The sequence below is a fragment of the Mesocricetus auratus genome, unplaced genomic scaffold (assembly GCF_017639785.1).
Source record: "Mesocricetus auratus isolate SY011 unplaced genomic scaffold, BCM_Maur_2.0 Super-Scaffold_100038, whole genome shotgun sequence".
Lineage (NCBI taxonomy): Eukaryota > Metazoa > Chordata > Mammalia > Rodentia > Cricetidae > Mesocricetus > Mesocricetus auratus.
The window spans coordinates 2,631,634-2,649,191 of NW_024429216.1; the positions used below are offsets into that span (position 1 = coordinate 2,631,634).

The following is a 17,558-nucleotide window of genomic DNA, read 5'->3' on the forward strand; positions in this document are numbered from 1 at the left end:
TCAGGTGTACATCCTCAGCCTAGAACTCCCACTGCACAAGGAAGAGCTGGCAAGCATGGAGGAGCGTGGGTGATTACAAACTCGTGGACGCCCCGGGGCTTCGTCAATGTCAGTTGGGTCAGGCTAAGGAATAATGGAGCAAGACCAGAAAAGCAAGGTCTGTGTGCCCAACAGGCCCTGACAGGGGATCTGCCCTCCCGGATCTGCTGCTGTCCAGGGCTTCAAGAGCTAAGTGTGATAAATTGGGGGCTGTCCTCCTACCTGGATAAGGCTATTGGCTACCACCAAGGACCTCTTTGGTCCCTAGTCCCCTGTAGCCTGCAAAAGTGCTCATTGGGTAAAAGGGGAGCATGGGGGTGTGGATACTATAGGAAAACAATATATTTATTTACCAGAGAGAGAGAGAAGTCGCACAAACCAGGAGTTAGAAGTGCAGCTGGCAGCCGGGCGTTGGTGGCGCATGCCTTTAATCCCAGCACTCGGGAGGCAGAGGCAGGTGGATCTCTGTGAGTTCGAGGCCAGCCTGGTCTACAGAGCGAGTTCGAGGACAGCCTCCAAAGCTACAGAGAAACCCTGTCTCGAAAAACCAAAAAAAAAAAAAAAAAAAGTGCAGCTGGCTTCCAGGAGAAAAAGGGAGGTTCCTTTTTCTTTCACTTCCTTTTATATCTACCTGTGTCAGTTTACATGTTCCCGCCCTCATGGGCAGATAGCTTCGTGGGGTTCCCTCCTACAGGGGTGCCTTCGTGGGGAGCAGTGAAATGGCAAGTCAAATGCGTCTAAAACTGGACTGGGCTTGGAGGTGTCTGCTAAGCAGCTCCGGCTGTAACTGAATTCAAGGCAATCCTGCCTCAGCCTAGGATGTCCTGGGGTACAGGCGTGCACCCTCACACGAGGCTTCACGGAGCCGTTTTGATGCCTGATTCCGGCTTCATCCTTTCTCGTCAGCCTCTAGTTGGGAGGTGATGACAGGTGGCATGTTTCCTTGGCCTTGACCTAGCCCAACTCATCACCTAGCCCAATCCTCTTAGCGCCCCCGCCAGTGTCTGCAGAATCTCAGCCAGGTCAGAGAACGGAAAGGGGCCATGGGGACACAGCAACAGATGGTGTGACAGCCCTTCCCGAGCCGCCTCCTTCCATCTTCCCAGCCTCTCTAAGTAGCAACGAACAGGAGGTGGGCTCAGGCTCTCTTCTGCTCTCAAGATAGTGCTTCAGTGCTGGGTGGTGGTTGTGGTCTTTAATCCCAGTCATTGGTGGCACAGGCAGGCGGATCTCTTGAGTTTGAGGCCAGCCTGGTCTACAGAGCAAGTTCCAGAACAGTCACAGTCAGGGCTACACAGAGAAACCCTGTCTCAAACACATTCTCACACACACATACAGAGAGAGAGAGAGAGACAGACAGACAGAAAGACACAGGTAAGAAAAACAGGGAAAGACGCTAACATTCTACTCTGGTCTCTGCATGTATGCACACACAGGAAAATAAACACAACAGATTTTTTTTTAATGGAGGCAAATCTTAGTGAGTTCCAGGCCAGCCAAGTCTTGCCTCGAGCTTGTTTTGTCTCTGGCTCTCAAGTGCTGGGAACAAAGGCATGTATCACCTGCCTTGTTCATTTTAGCTTTGTTTGCTTATGGTGTTTTAAATTTGTAACAGAATCTATCTGTACAGCCCTGGCTATCCTAGAACTCACTGCCCAGACCAAGCTGGCCTTGACTCAGAGGACCACCTCCCTGTGCCTCCTGAATACTAGGATTAAAGGCGGTATTGTGCCAAGTTCGAGGACCCCAAGAGAGCAACCCAAGGTGCAGACATTTCCCATGCAAAAGCAAAAGGTTTCTTTTTATTGTTCAAGAGGGCCACCCTGGATCTCACTCCATGGCGGAGAAATGAGATGCTAACCAGCCAAAAAGAGCTTTTAAAGGGCAGACCCTAAGGTTGACAGTCACAAATTTCAGTTTCCATCGTTACTTACAGTCATAGAAAGTACAGAGTAAACCAGTAACTATATATTTTAAGCAAGATACATTTGAGTAAGAAAAGACAGGACCCAGAGTTTCCAGGGTACATGGTCACAGGGTCTGTCAGTTATGCCCTGGAGTGGGGGATCCTTACAACTGGCAAGGGATTATGGTCAATAACTAACAAAGGAATGTTAAGAGTGGTGGACAGTCGCCGGGCGTTGGTGGCGCACCCCTTTAATCCCAGCACTCGAGAGGCAGAGGCAGGCAGATCTCTGTGAGTTTGAGACCAGCCTGGACTACCAAGTGAGTTCCAGGACAGCCTCCAAAGCCACAGAGAAACCCTGCCTCGGAAAAAAAAAAAAAAAAAAAAAAAAAAAAAAGAGTGGTGGACAGTCAGCTTCCTTCTCTGAGAACAGGGCTCAGGCACCTTTACCATTAGAAGTTCCCTTTCTCTGTATAGATTTTGGGCCCAAAATTTTAAACTATTAGTTTTTGATCCTTCAGTGTGTGCTATCACTTTAATACTCAGATCTCCCACTTCCCCAAAAAACCAACAAGGAGACTGAATCCCACGTGTACATGCAGAGTCTTTATTCAACTTCGAACTCGGGCTCTCCCTGTGTCCAAGGCCTCGGCACTATCAGAGAGCCTGGGGCTGAGCTCAGTTGGGGAGGGTCTTATCATAGCAGAGGTCTTAGTGATTGGAAATGGGTGTGGATCTGGACTAAGGGACGTCTGGTGATCCAATCTACAATGGTTGGAATGTTAGGTGTTTTCCCCTCGGATGGATTCCTGGGTGGTCCCAGTTTGTCGTCTTTCCTGGAGTCAGATGTTGCCTTCGGGTCAACTGAAACTCAGGCTATTGAGCCTGCCATGGCTTGTGTGTACCAAGCTTCCCTGGGCCCTAAAACCACACTTGGGCTTGTAGTTTTTCTCCAGACAGGCTCTCCCTGTGTATCACTGGCTAGTTTGGGAGTCACGGAAACAATTGACCTTGAATTTACAAATGTCAAACTGCTGGACTTCCTATTGCTGGACTGAAGGCTTGCCCCACCACGCCCTGTTTAAAGCAATTCTTATGCTTATTTTACTTGTTTTGGATTTTCCAGACAGGGTTTCTCTGTTTTCGAACTCACAAAAATCAGCCTACCATTGCCTCCGCACTATCATTCTGATTTTTTTTTTTCTTGTTTTTTTCTAAGACAGTTTCTCTGTGTAGTCCTAGCTGTTCTGGAACTCCTTATGCAGACCAGGCTGGCCTTGAACTCAGAGATCTTGAAGGGGCTAAACTAAACTCAAAGGCTTCACTTCTAACAATTTAGAAATAAAGGAACCAGACCCTCACTCAGCCCCCTGCTTTAGCAGCCATGACAGGCTACAGAAAAGACACGTAGGCCTCTGACACAAGGAAACTCCAGATCCTCTGGCATCTTGGAGTCTAGGGCCAAAACTGAACACAAAGAAACTCCAGACCCCCCCCCCCATAGCCTCCTAGATACTTGGTTCCTGGGACCTGTTTGGCCACAAAAGAAACTCCAGGGGGACCAAAACCTCCCCCTGTAGTCTCCAGGATATATAGTTCTGAAAACTATTGGTATCTATGTACAACAGGCCACCTGCAAGTAACAAGACAATGCCATAGAAACCACAGAATGTTCCCTCTCAGCACTAACCAATGAGAATAATTGGTACACAGATATTTCACGCCAAAATATGACTTTGAGAAAGGCTCCTAATTGTTCCCAAATGTCAACCAATCAGAAACCATCCCGATGTAATCCTTTAACTTTTGTCTTTAAAACCTAGCTGTAGACAGGGAACTTCACTCCTTCTGGAGGTTGCTGAGTCAGCTTGCTGGATGGGCGTCCCTGTCATAGTTAGATGAACAATCATTAAACCTTGCTTTTTTTTTTTTTTTTTTTTTTTGGTTTTTTGAGACAGGGTTTCTCTGTATTGTTTTGGAGGCTGTCCTGGAACTCGCTCGGTAGACCAGGCTTGGTCTCAAACTCACAGAGATCCACCTGCCTCTGCCTCCCGAGTGCTAGGATTAAACCTTGCTTTTTGCTGTTTGATAGGTCTTCCTGGTAGTCTCTGGGGACTTTGCAACTTGGGCAGAGCAATCCACCTGATTCTGCCTCCTGAGTGCTGGGATTAAATGCCTGTGCCCATGCCAAGCTTCATTTTTAAACATTCCAGGCACAGCGGAGAGTAGTGGCACACCTTTAATCCTAGCTCTCTAGAAGACAGACAGGCAGTAGGATCTCTGAATTCCAGGCCAACCAAGGCTCGATAATTAAAGAACCTAGAAGCTGACAGTGGTGGTGACCCAGGCCTTTAATCCCAGCACTCAAGAGGCATAGGCAGGCGAATCTCTGAGAGTTCGAGGCCAGCCTGGTCTACAGAGCGAGTTCCAGGACAACCTCCAAAACAATACAGAGAAACCCTGTCTCGAAAAAAAACAAAAAACTAAGCTGGTAGCTATAATATATACACAGAGGACCTGCTGCAGACCCATGTAGGCTCTGTGCTTGCAACTTTTAAGTCTCTGTGCAGTGATCTCCAGAAAGAGGCCGGGCCCCTATAGTGTCTCCCTGAATTTCTAGAGAGTCTCTGCTACCCCCTAGTGGCTATCCCGGCCCCTGGCTCTCTTCCCACAGCGGATTCTCTGACCCTGTCTGGTCCCATTTAGCAAACTCAAGAATCCTGTGAATTCAGACAGGGTCTCAGAAGGAAGCAAGCGATGGGGGGCGGGGGGGCAGAATTAGGCCTGGTGTTTGCAGACGCATCTCGGGCTACCGGAGAAAGAACAGGGACTACCGGAGAAAGAACAGGGACAGGCAGCTTTAGTAAAACGCTTATATGACCTGACAAAGCCTGAGATGGTCTCAGAGACAAAGAGAGATCCTACAGACCGAGGCCGAAGGTCAGAAAGTCCCTTGGTTTTACTTTTTACTTAGATTTGGCAGTGTTTTATATTTGCAGTGCTGAGGACGGAATCCAAAGGTCAGAGTATTCCATTTAAAATATTTTTATTTGCTTATCGTGTGTATGTGTGTGTGTGTGTGTGTGTGTGTGTAGAGAGAGAGAGAGAGAGAGAGAGAGAGAGAGAGAGAGAGAGAGAGAGAGAGAGAGAGAGAGAGAGAGAGAGAGAGAGAGGTGTAGGGCTCACAGGAACCAGGGCACACATGGAGGGCAGAGGACAACATTGTGGCATCAGCTCTCTCCAAGTTTAGGCTGGGTCTGGGGATACAACACAGGTCACCAGGCTTTGCAGCCCTGAACCATCTTATCAGCCCCCTTTTCCACTTGGGGGAAAAAAGAACAAAACAAAAAAACTGAGACGGAAGACTTGCAGAGAGGGCTCCTGTACACAGGGGTTCTCTGTATCCCTGGCCGTCCTGAAACTCACTCTAGATCAGGCTGGCCTGAAATTCAAGAGACCCTCCTGCCTCTGCCTCCCGAGTGCTGGGATTAAAAGTGGGCGCCACCACTGCCCTGCTCAGGTTTATGTTCTTTTTGTCTTTGGAGACCGGGGTTTCTTTGTGTATCCCTGTGTTCTGAAACTCACTCTGTAGACCAGGCTGGACTGGAACTCACAGAGATCCGCCTGTCTCTGCCTTACGAGTCCTGTGATTAAAAGTATGTGCCGCCATCGCCCATGAGTTCTACTTTTTAAAGGTGGCTTCTCATGGAGTCCAGGCTGGCCTAAAGTCCTGATGTTCTCTCCTAGCACACGGACTCCAAGAATAGCATTCATGTCATCAAGCTTGGCAGCGATCACCTTTACACACTGCACCATCTTGCCATCCACCTCCCTTGTGTTTTCCAACCATTAGAAATGTGGGACTTAGCCGGGCGTTGGTGGCGCACGCCTTTAATCCCAGCACTCGGGAGGCAGAGGCAGGCGGATCTCTGTGAGTTCGAGACCAGCCTGGACTACCGAGCGAGTTCCAGGACAGCCTCCAAAGCCACAGAGAAACCCTGTCTCGAAAAACCAAAAAAAAAAAAAAAAAAAAAAGAAATGTGGGACTTGGCCCACAGGTCGAAGAGAGTGCCACATCTCCAGCTCTGGACTTAGAGGTACATGTCCACACCACCACAACTATATTTATTTATCTATTTATTACATATACAGTTTTCTGCCTATGTACCTTACCAAAAAAGGACACCAGATTGAATTGTAGATGGTTGTGAGCCACCATGTGGTTGCTGAGAATTGAACTCAGGACCCCTGGAAGAACAGTCAGTGCTCTTAACCTCTGAGCCATCTCTCCAGCCCCATGACTAGCTTCTTGCAAGGGTACTAAGGATCAAACTCAGGTCTTTGTACTTGCAGCAAGGACTTTGCCACCTGAACTGTCTGCCCAATTTTTGTTTTCTATCTCCAAATTGAGATTTGTGATGTTTTGAATACGAAATTAAACTTTTCCAGTCCCCCCCCTTCCGGAGCAGAAGGACCAAGTTCCTCAATTCAGAAGGAAATTATACAAATGTCCTCATGTGACCTTTACCATGGAGTGAAGAAACTATAGACCCAGCAATTCAAGGCCTTGGTACACACCAAAAGAACTGAACATGGGTTTTTTTGTTTTTTTGTTTTTTCGAGACAGGGTTTCTCTGTGGTTTTGGAGGCTGTCCTGGAACTAGCTCTTGTAGACCAGGCTGGCCTCGAACTCACAGAGATCCACCTGCCTCTGCCTCCCGAGTGCTGAGATTAAAGTGAACATGGGTTTTAAACAAATACATGCACATAGGCATGACAGATGAATGGTAACCTGAATGCAGCCAGTATCTATCTGAGGAATTATTGTGTGGCCATCAACATTAATGACATACTGGTAGAGTCGCCTAAAGTCAGAGCAGTCATGAGGTGGAGTTGGAGGATGTCCCTGACAACACAGAAAGTTCAAGGCCAGCCAGTTGTCAAGGAGAACCTGGGAGATGTGGGATTACCACCTTTTTAAAAATCATTTTACTGGGCTGGAGAGATGGCTCGGTGGTTAAGAGCACTGGCTGCTCTTCCAGAGGTTGTGAGTTCAATTCCAGCAACCACATGGTGGCTCCCAACCATCTGTAGTGGGATCAGATGCCCTCTCCTGGCATAAAGTAGATAGAGCATACATATACATAAAATAAATATATCTTTAAAAAAGTCATTTTACCATCCTAAGAATTTGGGTGTTTTGCCTGAGTGTATATGCAGCGTGTGTGGAGGCCAGAAGATGGCATCGGATCCTCGAGAACTGGGGTAATAGATGGCTGTGGATCCTTGTGGGTGCTGGGTATTGAACCCAGGGTCCTCGAAATAGAGAAGCCAGTACTCTTTTTTTTTGGCTTTACTTTGTCATCTTTTTTTTCCCCTTTTTTTTTAAATTTAAATTAGAAACAAGCTCGTTTTATATGTCAACCCCAGTTCCCTCTCCTCCTCCCCTGCCCCCTACTAATCCCCTATCCCTTTCTGCTCCCCAGGGAGGGTGAGGCCTTCCATGGGGGATCCTCCAAGTCTGTCATATCATTTAAAGCATGGCCTAGGCCCTCCCCCATGTGTCCAGGCTGAGAGAGCATCCCTCTATGTGGAATGGGCTCCCAAAGTCCATTCGTATGCTAGGGATACATACTGATCCACTACCAGAGGCCCCATGGATTGCCCAGGCCTCCTCACTGACACCCGCGTTCAGGGGGTCTAGATCAGTCCTATGCTGGTTTCCCAGCTGTCTGAGGTCCATGAGCTCCCCCTTGTTCAGGTCACCTGTTTCTGTGGGTTTCTCCAGCCTGGTCTTGACCCCTTTGCTCATCACCCCTCCCTCTCTGCAACTGGGTTCCAGTTCAGTTCAGTGTTTAGCTCTGGGTGTTTGCCTCTGCTTCCATCAGTCACTGGATAAAGGCTCTAGAATGGCATAGAAGGTAGTCATCAATCTCATTATCAGGGAAGGAAGTCAGTACTAACCACGGAATGCTGGTTCCTCAGCTGAGCATAAGTGAAACCGTTCCCTGAAGAGGGGGGCTCTCCAACCACGTGCGCCGAGCATGAGGCTCACCCTGCTTATTACGTTTTTACTTTGTGTGTTTGCCTGTGTGCACTCTCCAGAATGTTTGCCGAAGTAGGCAACGGAGGTTGAGGACAAGTTGCAATGGTTACTTCTCTCCTGTACCACGCTGGTCCCAAGGACAGAACTCAGCCATCAGTCTTGGCAGCAAGACCCTTTTCCTCTGCCGAGCCATTTAATTCCCTGCTTCAAGACTGCAGACACAATGCGACCAAAATAAATCATGTCAGCCTTAAGCTGCCTCATCTAACTTTTATTCAACCGGGAACAGTTGGCAACATGGCTGCTTATCTTCTTGCAGTCTGAGCTGGAGAAGGGAAACCAAGGCGGGTAAACAGATGGGAGATGTGGGGGAGCTCAGGGGGAGGTGTGGAAGACGGCAGGAGGGCGGGGCAGGGGGCATGCACAGGTGGATTCTGGGAGGCACACCCCCTCACAGAGGCACTCTCTGGCCTGACTTGGTGGCCGCAGGAACATCAAGGAAAGACCACAGGTCCTTGAGACATTTCAGTCCTTCCTGTCATAAGGCGGCTGCCAGGAGGTCCCAGGACTGTGGAGAGAGAGAGAAAGGTCAGCTTGCAGGGGGTGGGCTATATAAGGGATGCAGAACCAGGTGTGGTGGCGCATTCCTGCAGTCCCGGCAATCCTCCTACCTCAGCCTCTCCAGTGCTATTTTTACACACGAGCCACCATGTGTGACTGAGCTGAAACTGCAACTCCATCCCTGGTGCAAAGCATGCTGGGAGTGGGCATCTAGTCCAAGGGGTACGGGATGAGATACCCAGCTGGGCTTTGTTTGTTTTTCCAGACAGGGCTTCTCTGTGGAGCCCTGACTGTCATGGAACTCACTCTGTAGATCAGGCTGACCTCAAACTAAGAGATCCGCCTGTCTTTGCCTCCCGAATGCTAGAATCAAAGGCGTGCAACACCACTACCCGGCTGTCATACCTAAGTCTAGACCGAGGCACAGGACTCATACCAAGGTGGAACAATTGGCAAGGAAACAAAATTCAAAATAAAACCTAGGAACCTTGATGAGTTCAGGACAGACCACTCAACCAGACATAATTGCCTCAAACAAACAAACAAACAAAAACATAAAACAAACAGGTGTTTAATCCCAGCACTCAAGAGGCAGGCGGATCTCTGTGAGTTCCAGGCCAGTGAGGGCTGTTACATTTCCTGTCTGAAAAAAAAATCTAAAAAAATTTTTAAAAATAAAGGTAGCTCAGTGGTAGAGCCCCGGCCTAGAATCCCCTAGTAGGGGCTGGGGTGTGGCTCAGTGGTAGAACCCCTGCCTAGCATGTATGTAGCAGATTATCCAACTTCCAGTACAATTAAAAAAAAAAGATCTAGCAGTGATGGTTCCCACCTTTAATCCCAGCACTACAGAGAGAATTCAAGATTAGCCTAGTCTACAAACCAGGTTCCAGGACATTCAGGGCTATTAACTGTCTCGAAAACCCAAAACACACAAATAAAACCCAACGGAGAACGTGGTATGGATAGGGAACAGGACTGTATTCCAGAACACACTGGTAGACACTAGTCCCTGGGCTGCCCCCTCACATGCCCCAGTGCATCAGAAACTTTTCTGTCAAAGGAACAAAGGGGACCCAGGCTGAACTGCCAGGGCTCTTTTGCAGCATTCTGTGACTGTTAGGTTTATTCATTTTACTTTATGCAGAGTGCTTGGTGCCCATGGAGTCAGGACAGTGCATTGGATTCCCTACAACTAGAGCTAGGAATTAATATGAACTACCATGTGGTGCTGGGAATTGAACCTAGGTCCTTGGTAAGAGCAACAAGTGCTCTTAACCCTGACAGCTTTTTTAAAGACTGTCTCACGTAGCCCTTGATGGCAACAAACTCACCGTGTAGCCAAGGGTAACCTTGAACTCCTTCTTGATCCTCCTGCCCCTACCTCCAAAATGTTGGGATCACAGGCCTGCTCTACAATGCCAACTCTTTTGCTTTATGTTTTACTTTGTTTTTTTGTTTTTTTTAAAAGATTTATTTATTTATTACATATACACCAGATTGAATTGTAGATGGTTGTGAGCCACCATGTGGTTGCTGGGAATTGAACCCGGGTCCTCTGGAAGAGCAGTCAGTGCTCTTAACCTCTGAGCCATCTCTCCAGCCCCCTTATTTTGTTTTTTATGTGTATGAAGTGTTTGTTGCATGTGTACTGTGTATGCACAGTGCCCTCAGAGACCAGAAGAGATATCAGATTCTCTGGAACCAGAGTTACGGGTAATTATGAACCACCTCGTCGCTACCGGGAACTGAACCCAGGTCCTCAGCAAGAACAGCCAATACTCTTAGCTGCCGTGACATCTGCACTGTTTTGTTTTGTTCAGACACGGTCTCATGAGGTCCAGGCTGGGTTCATGGCAATCCTTCGGCCTCAGCCTTGGCAGTTCTCATTCATGCCCTCCCTGGGGCTAAGACACTTCTCCCAGTTACCTCCGGAGTGTTGAAGCTGGACCTGAGCTCCCTACAGGGTAGGCAAGCCCTGCACCAACTGTGACACCCCCCCAACCACAAGCTTTTAGCATCCTCCCTTCCAGAATCAAGAAGGCCGCTTAAGGCAAGCCCGTTATCCTCGTCACCCCCACAGGACCACGCTGCAACCCCTTAGGTATGATTCCGAGCCCTCCCGGCTCCAGGGGCCCCTGGGATGCAGCCACACTTCCCACTCTCCAGTCCTGAGAGTCTACACGCAGGGAAGAATACAACAGCCCCAGGTGGCACCCAGCTCCCAGCCTCCTTACCCCTGCCTCCAGGGCTCACTGGCACTGAGCCAGGGCAGCTTTGATGGCGGTCACCAGTTTCCGAAACTTGCTTTCTGTATCTACGTAGCCATCACCTCTCTGAGGAGAAGACAGGAGAAAGTTGAGCTAGGCCCCACACACCAACCTAAACCATGTGACCCCTCTATGGGACAGGATGCAGATTTACCTTCTTGGAGTGAACCAACTTCCCGGCTACTGTCACTTCAAAGAACCCGGTGACCTGGGGAGTCCCCTCGCCACACTTGAGGAAAGAAGGAGTCAGAGGGGGTTGAGATATCCTCGGGAGGGAGGACTGGCCTAACCCATCCCCACTGCCTCCCAGTCCCAAATGACAGAAAAGGGACCCACGGGATTCCGACCCCATTCCGATACTCACGATGTCCAGGCATCCGGGGAACTCATGTTCTAGTTTCTCCTTGAGCTGGAGATACTGAAAACGGGATATGAGAGCGGGCTGTCGGGGGCCCAGCCAGGCCGAGCAAATCCCCCCCCCCCACGGTATCCACAGCCCGACCCACTTCAAGACACTCCTGAGAAACTCCACTCACCTTGGGCTTGTAGCCTCAAGCTCCACTGAAAGGAGAATCCAGGGTTGCCACAGTCCACCAGGGCAGCAAGGATCCAAGACGGCACAGGTGCCCAAGCCAGGCAGGCAACAGGGACAGGGATGAAGGGGGCGCAGGGACAGATGAGAGGTGACAAAGGAGATCACCGCAGAGACAGGCAACAGTAAAGAGACAGAGAAAGCCGACACCAAGCAGGAGGAGGTTGGGGAGCCAGCGGATGAGAAAGACACCAAGATGACAACAGGGAGGGAAACAGGAAGAAGAGAATTAGGACAAAAGCTGCCTCAGTAGAAGTCCACCCACCCACCCACGCCCCCGCCCGGCTGTCACTCAGGAATCCCAACTCTCCCCAGCACCCAGTGTGAAACACAAGCTCCCCAGCCCCCAACCTTCCCGACTGCAGGCTATTTCAGGCCTGGAATCTGGTTCAGTGGCCTCATGGGAGCAAGGCATCAAAGCAGGCTTTTTGAAAGATATCCTGAAAATCCGGGACTAATCAGAGCCCTTGAGGGGGGGGGGCGGGCGTTAAGTGCCAGGGCCTGGGGCATTTCAGGCAAACATTCTGCCACGGAGCTACATTCTCATGTCCAGTATCCACCCCCACACGACCCTCCCCCCTTTTTCTTTCTTTCTTTCTTTTTTTTTTTTTTTTTTTTTTTGGTTTTTCGAGACAGGGTTTTTCTGTATTGTTTTGGAGGCTGTCCTGGAACTCACTCTGTAGACCAGGCTTGGTCTCGAACTCACAGAGATCCACCTGCCTCTGCCTCCCAAGTGCTGGGATCAAAGGCGTGCGCCACCAACGCCCGGCTGACCCTCCCCCCTTTTTTCTTTCTTTCTTTCTTTTTTTTTTTGTTGTGGGTGAGGAGACAGGGTCTCACTATGTGGCCCTGGCTGCCTGGCTAAGCACGCTGGCTTGGAACTCGCAGAGATCCACCTGCCTCTCTGCCTCCAGTGAACGCGTGCACCACCTCTTCGAGGCTCAAGTCGCTCTTTTTCAGGGACACTCTGGGAGGGGGTGAGCAACTGTAACTCGCACTACAATGCGGGGATACAGGGCATCCGCAGAGCTCCCAAGGACGAATATGTGCCATGCCACCGCCACACCGTGTATCTGAGTCTTCCCTACACCCGGCAGGACAGCCTCCACCCGCCTTCTCCAACCCGGTGCTGCTCAGAGAGGGGGAAGGGAAACGGTCTGTCGGGAGGCGAAGGTTCCCCCAGAGAAACCCGATGCTACCCTTTCCCCTCCCTTCAGCGCTGAGTCACAGGGGGAGACGCCCCAGCTGCCAGGCGCGGGGCGTCTGGCTCGAAGCTCTGTTATCTCCGTCCCACCCACTCGGAGGTCCCTCCCCAAGGACAGGTGGGTCTGGGGTGCAACCAACGTACTCAGCCAGCAGTTCCCGGGAGAAAGGCTGGGGAGGCGGAGAAGGCACAGAAGACGGGGAGCGGGGAAGGGAGTCCCTGGCACAAAGGACCGGGAACAGGGCAAGAGCGGACTGTGGTCACTGGAACTTACCAATACACGACTCGAACGGCGAGTGCCATGGCTCCAGATCGCATCCCCGCACACGGCGAGAGGACGCGACCAACAAAGACCTCGAAGTCTGCGTGTGGGGCCGTGCGCACAGCCCGAGGCCCTCAAGAAGAGGATCAAACCAAGTGCGCGCGGGGGGAGCAGGGTAGCGCGGGGACCGAGGCTTCGGGACGCGGCAAGGTCTGTGGCCACGGACGCGAACCCCTCAAGCACGAACTCATGCAGTCCCTTGATATCTCTGGTTTGTCTCCATAGACGGCGTCTCTGGGACCAGTCACCTGCGCTCCCCTCGCTGTCCCCCCTCCTTGTTAGAATGGTTCAGACCTCAGGACAGCCGTTCGAAGCCGAGTTACTGTGTGGCTGGGAAGCGCAGCGCAGGGAAATTGAGGCACACGACGCATGCGTCCCATCCTCCTTCGGGGGACAGATAATTGGGGTGGGTCTCCATCCCATGGACCCTAGGTCGGAAAAAGTAAAGTTAAGAGTCCCAGCGTGTGACCCCAGCGTACCCCCCAAAAGCGTACAGCCCCCTTTTGTGCCTTCCCGTCGTCTCCCAGCAGAAGGGTACATAGAAAGTGCTGGAATGGGGCTTGGACTGTAGCTCAGTTGGTAGAGTATTTTACTGGCATGTGTGAAATCCTGGGGCAGATCCCCGGGATCACATAAACTACAGGCCGCGGCACGAACCTGTAATCCCAGCATTTGGGAAGAGGAGACTGAAGGATTTATCCCTGCTAGTCTAGGCTACATGAAGAGGAGAAAATAGCACAAAAAAAAAAAAAAAAGCCAGTGTTGCCTTTAATCCCAGTAGCCGGAGATATCTCTGTGAGTTCGAGGACAGCCTGGGCTACATAGTTCCAGGGCAGACAGGTCTTCATAGAGAGATCATCTCAAAAGTGAGAATGGACAATCTGACTTAAGGGGTTAGGACTCCTGAGCCTCAGTTTCCCCTAATGGATCCTGGGCAGATTTGCTCGCAGGAGATATTCGTTCACACAGAAATTATGTATTGAGCTGGGTGGTGGTGGTCCATGCCTTTAATGCCAGCACTGGGGAGGCAGAGGCAGTCGGATCTCTGTGAGTTCCAGGCCAGCCTGGTCTACCGAGCGAGTTCCAGGACAGCCTCCAAAGCTACAGAGAAACCCTGTCTCAGAAGACAAACAAACAAACAACAAAAAAGAAATTATGAATTGCTCTCTAGTTTCTATGGATGCACACCATCCATTCCCGCCCTGCCCCTCACCAACAGAGATATTTATCTCACCTGACATTCTTTAACTGACATCACTAGTAAGCCCGCCAATGCCAACTAGGGGCCAAATAAGGAAATGCCAGTCTCTTCCCACCTGGCCCCCTTTGTGCACGATCAGTGAACTAGCCCGCATGAAGATGGTGGCGGGCTTTGATCCTCCCACGGAAGAATGAAATTTGAATCATTCATTTTCCCTTGACCTCATAGGATTGAGAGGCTAAAACCATAAGAAAATTATACTTCCCTAAAAAGGATGGGTGGTGTATTCATGCACTCAGACTCCTGGAAAGAATTAGAGCCAGAATCTGGCATGTGCCCCTGGGAGAACCCAATGAAGATAACCAGAAGCCTTGCTCTGTCCTCACCCAGCATCTCTGGCAGGATGAGTGTAGTGTCCTGTCCGTCCTCTCTGTCTGCAGAGTGTGGACCTGTGGTCAGTCTGAAAAGGAATAAACGAGACAGTCTTGGAGGACAATGGACAGAAACAGGTGTTTATGAATGTTTCATAACTCACATTCTACTGTGGTTCTCAACATCCTTGGAACAACATCCCAGACCTTAGCATGACCCATGGCACTTGGGACCGTAGGGCCTCCCTGGCCCTTTCTCCCAATGTCCCAGTGACAGGGACCACTGGGGTTCTAGCAAGGGACCCCAGCCACCTTCCTGTCTCAGAGCTCTGCACACACTGGTTTAACCCTCTCACCCCTGACTCCTGCTTTTCCTCCAAGAATCAGCTGCAACATGGAGGGAAAACAATTCCTTCTGGGAAATTCTGCCTTGTGTACAACACATCTGGACCCATTTGCTCGCCTTTACAAAGTCCCTTAACTCCGGTGGTTTAAACCACCAACATGCCTCCCCTTACACTCCTGGAGGCCCCAAATCTGAGATCAATGTAGCTGGAGGACTGGTTACACGCAGGACTGGAGGGAGAACTCTGCCTCTGGTGTCACTTCTGCTGGTCACTGGCCATCCGTGGAGCTTCATGGCTTATAGAAGAATTATTTGCAGGCTTAAGAGATGGCTTAGTAGTTAAGAGTAAAGGGTGTTCGCCATCACCTCCCATCTAGGGAATTCTTTAAGAAGATAAAAGAAATGGCTCATTTACTTTTGAAGTTAATATCTTTTCTTAATCTTTGAGCTTGGTCAGTTGTAATTTATATCCTTTGAGCAATTTAGCTTCCTAACCTCCCAAATCATATTCATAGGGGCTAGAGAGATGACTCACGATTCAGTGGGTAAAGTGCTTACTGCATCTAAGCATGAGGGTCCTGAGTTAGATCCCCAAGTGCTAACACAGAAGCTAAGCTTGGTGTGGTACCCGGAAGCTCAGCACTGGAGAGGCAGGACAAGCAGAGAACCCTGGAGCTGGCTGGCCACCCAGCTGCAGCAGATCTAGAACTCTAGGTTCAATGAGAAACCCTCTTTCAAAAAAAAAAAGATTGGGGGGCTGCAAAGTAGCAGAGTAGCAGAGCACTTGCCCAGCATGCAACTGGCCCTGGGTTCAATCTCCAGTACCACCAAAAAAACAAAAAACAAAAAAAAAACAAACAGCATGGTGGAGAAAGACATCCGACATTGACCTCTGACCTATACACACACACACACACACACATATGCATGCACGCTCAATGAGTATATATATACATAAACCATATAGTAGGTATTATTAAAGACATTCAGTTCTCTTTTCCTTTTCCTATTTATTTGCTTCATTATATTTATTTTATTATTATTATTGGTTTATTGCTTTGGAAGCTGTCCTGGAACTAGCTCTGTAGACCAGGCTGGCCTCGAACTCAGAGATCCGCCTGCCTCTGCCTCCCGAGTGCTGGGATTAAAGGCGTGCGCCACCAACGCCCGGCCCTGAATGGTTTTTTTGAGGTAGGATTTCTCTGGTTGTCCTGGAACTCGATCTGTAGACTAGGTTGGCCTCGAACTCATAGAGATCCACCTGCCTCTTGAGTACTGGGATTAAAGGCGTTTGCTTTTAATTTCATTTTTATTTTTAAAGACAGAGTCTCATGAGTTGGGCATGGTGGCACACATCTTTAATCCCAGCACTCAAGAGGCAGAGAGGCAGGCAGAACACTGTGAGCTCCAGACCAGCCTGAGCTACATAGTGAAACTCTTGTCTCAAAGAAACAAAAGAGCAAGGCAGGGCTGGAGAGATGGCTCAGTGGTTAAGAGCACTAGCCCCTCTTGCTCAGAGAACCCTCATTCATTTCCCAGGACCACTTCTGCTATCCTACAACTGCCTGTTACTCCAACTCCGGGGGTCCCTGACATCTCTGCTAGGTGGGAATCGCGCACCCACAGCCACAAATCCACCCACATGCATAATCACTCATAGTAAATCGTTAAAAGTTTTCCAGTCTTAAAAAGCCTTGGTCCTCACACAACCACCAGAGGGCAGCAGGTCATACTGGCCACAGCTCGCACTCTCCCCGGGCGCAGGCCTCAGTCAGGGCCACCCACAAACCTCGGCTTGATCTGGTCCCTTATCTCTGACGTCATCCGCCACCAACTCCCTCCTCCCCCTGCTGAGGCCACATGGAAATCATGCTTTGTTTGTTTTTGTTTTCTGACACACGGTTTCTCTGTGTAACGGCTCTAGCTGTCCTGGAACTCATCTTGTAGACCAGGCTGGCGTGGAACTCACAGAGATCTGCCTTGCTCTGCTTCCCAAATGCTGAGATTAAAGGCCTGCGCCACCATACCCGGCTCCCCGCTCCCCCCCTTTATTAAATTGAAATCACTTTCTGGAATTTTTTTAAAAGATTTATTTATTTATTACATATACAGTGTTCTGCCTACAGGCCAGAAGAGGGCACCAGATTGAATTGTAGATGGTTGTGAGCCACCACGTGGTTGCTGGGAATTGAACTCAGGATCTCTGGAAGAGCAGTCAGTGCTCTTAACCACTGAGCCATCTCTCCAGCCCCCCTGGGATTATTTTTATTTCATGTGTACTTTTTGCCTCCATGCGCACCACATGCATACAGTGCCAGTGATGACCAGAAGGGGGCAGCAGATCCCGAGACTGGAGTTACAGATGGTTGGGAGCCATCATGTGGAGTGCTGGGAATTGAATCGGGGTCCTCTAGAAGAGCAGCGGTGCTCTTAACCACTGAGCCATCTCTCCAGATCCTTTATTAGGGTCCAGGCAGCAAGGTCAGGGGCTGGACTGGTGGCTCCAGGAGAGGGCTTGTTGTTCGAAGCAACTACGTCAGCAGTCCCACAACCCCTGTAACCCCAGCTATGGGAATCTGACACCCTCTTCTGGTGTCTGCAGTTACACACACAGACACACACACACACACACACACACACACACACACACACAGACGAGAGAGAAAGAGACAGAGAGGCACACACACACAGAGACAGAGAGAG

General features: G+C 49.9%; 1 protein-coding gene across 1 annotated transcript; it reads right to left on the reverse strand.

The window, feature by feature from the left end:
* Window positions 1-8,241: 8,241 nt before the first annotated feature.
* Window positions 8,242-13,040, reverse strand: Selenow (selenoprotein W). Its single transcript, XM_005139219.4, has 6 exons — window positions 12,890-13,040; window positions 11,356-11,380; window positions 11,184-11,237; window positions 10,974-11,048; window positions 10,787-10,885; window positions 8,242-8,559 (listed from the first exon to the last, which is right to left on the reverse strand). Exons 1-5 carry the CDS (start codon window positions 12,931-12,933, stop codon window positions 10,802-10,804), a joined length of 282 nt encoding a protein of 93 aa, XP_005139276.2. The 5' UTR covers window positions 12,934-13,040; the 3' UTR covers window positions 8,242-8,559; window positions 10,787-10,801.
* Window positions 13,041-17,558: the final 4,518 nt, after the last annotated feature.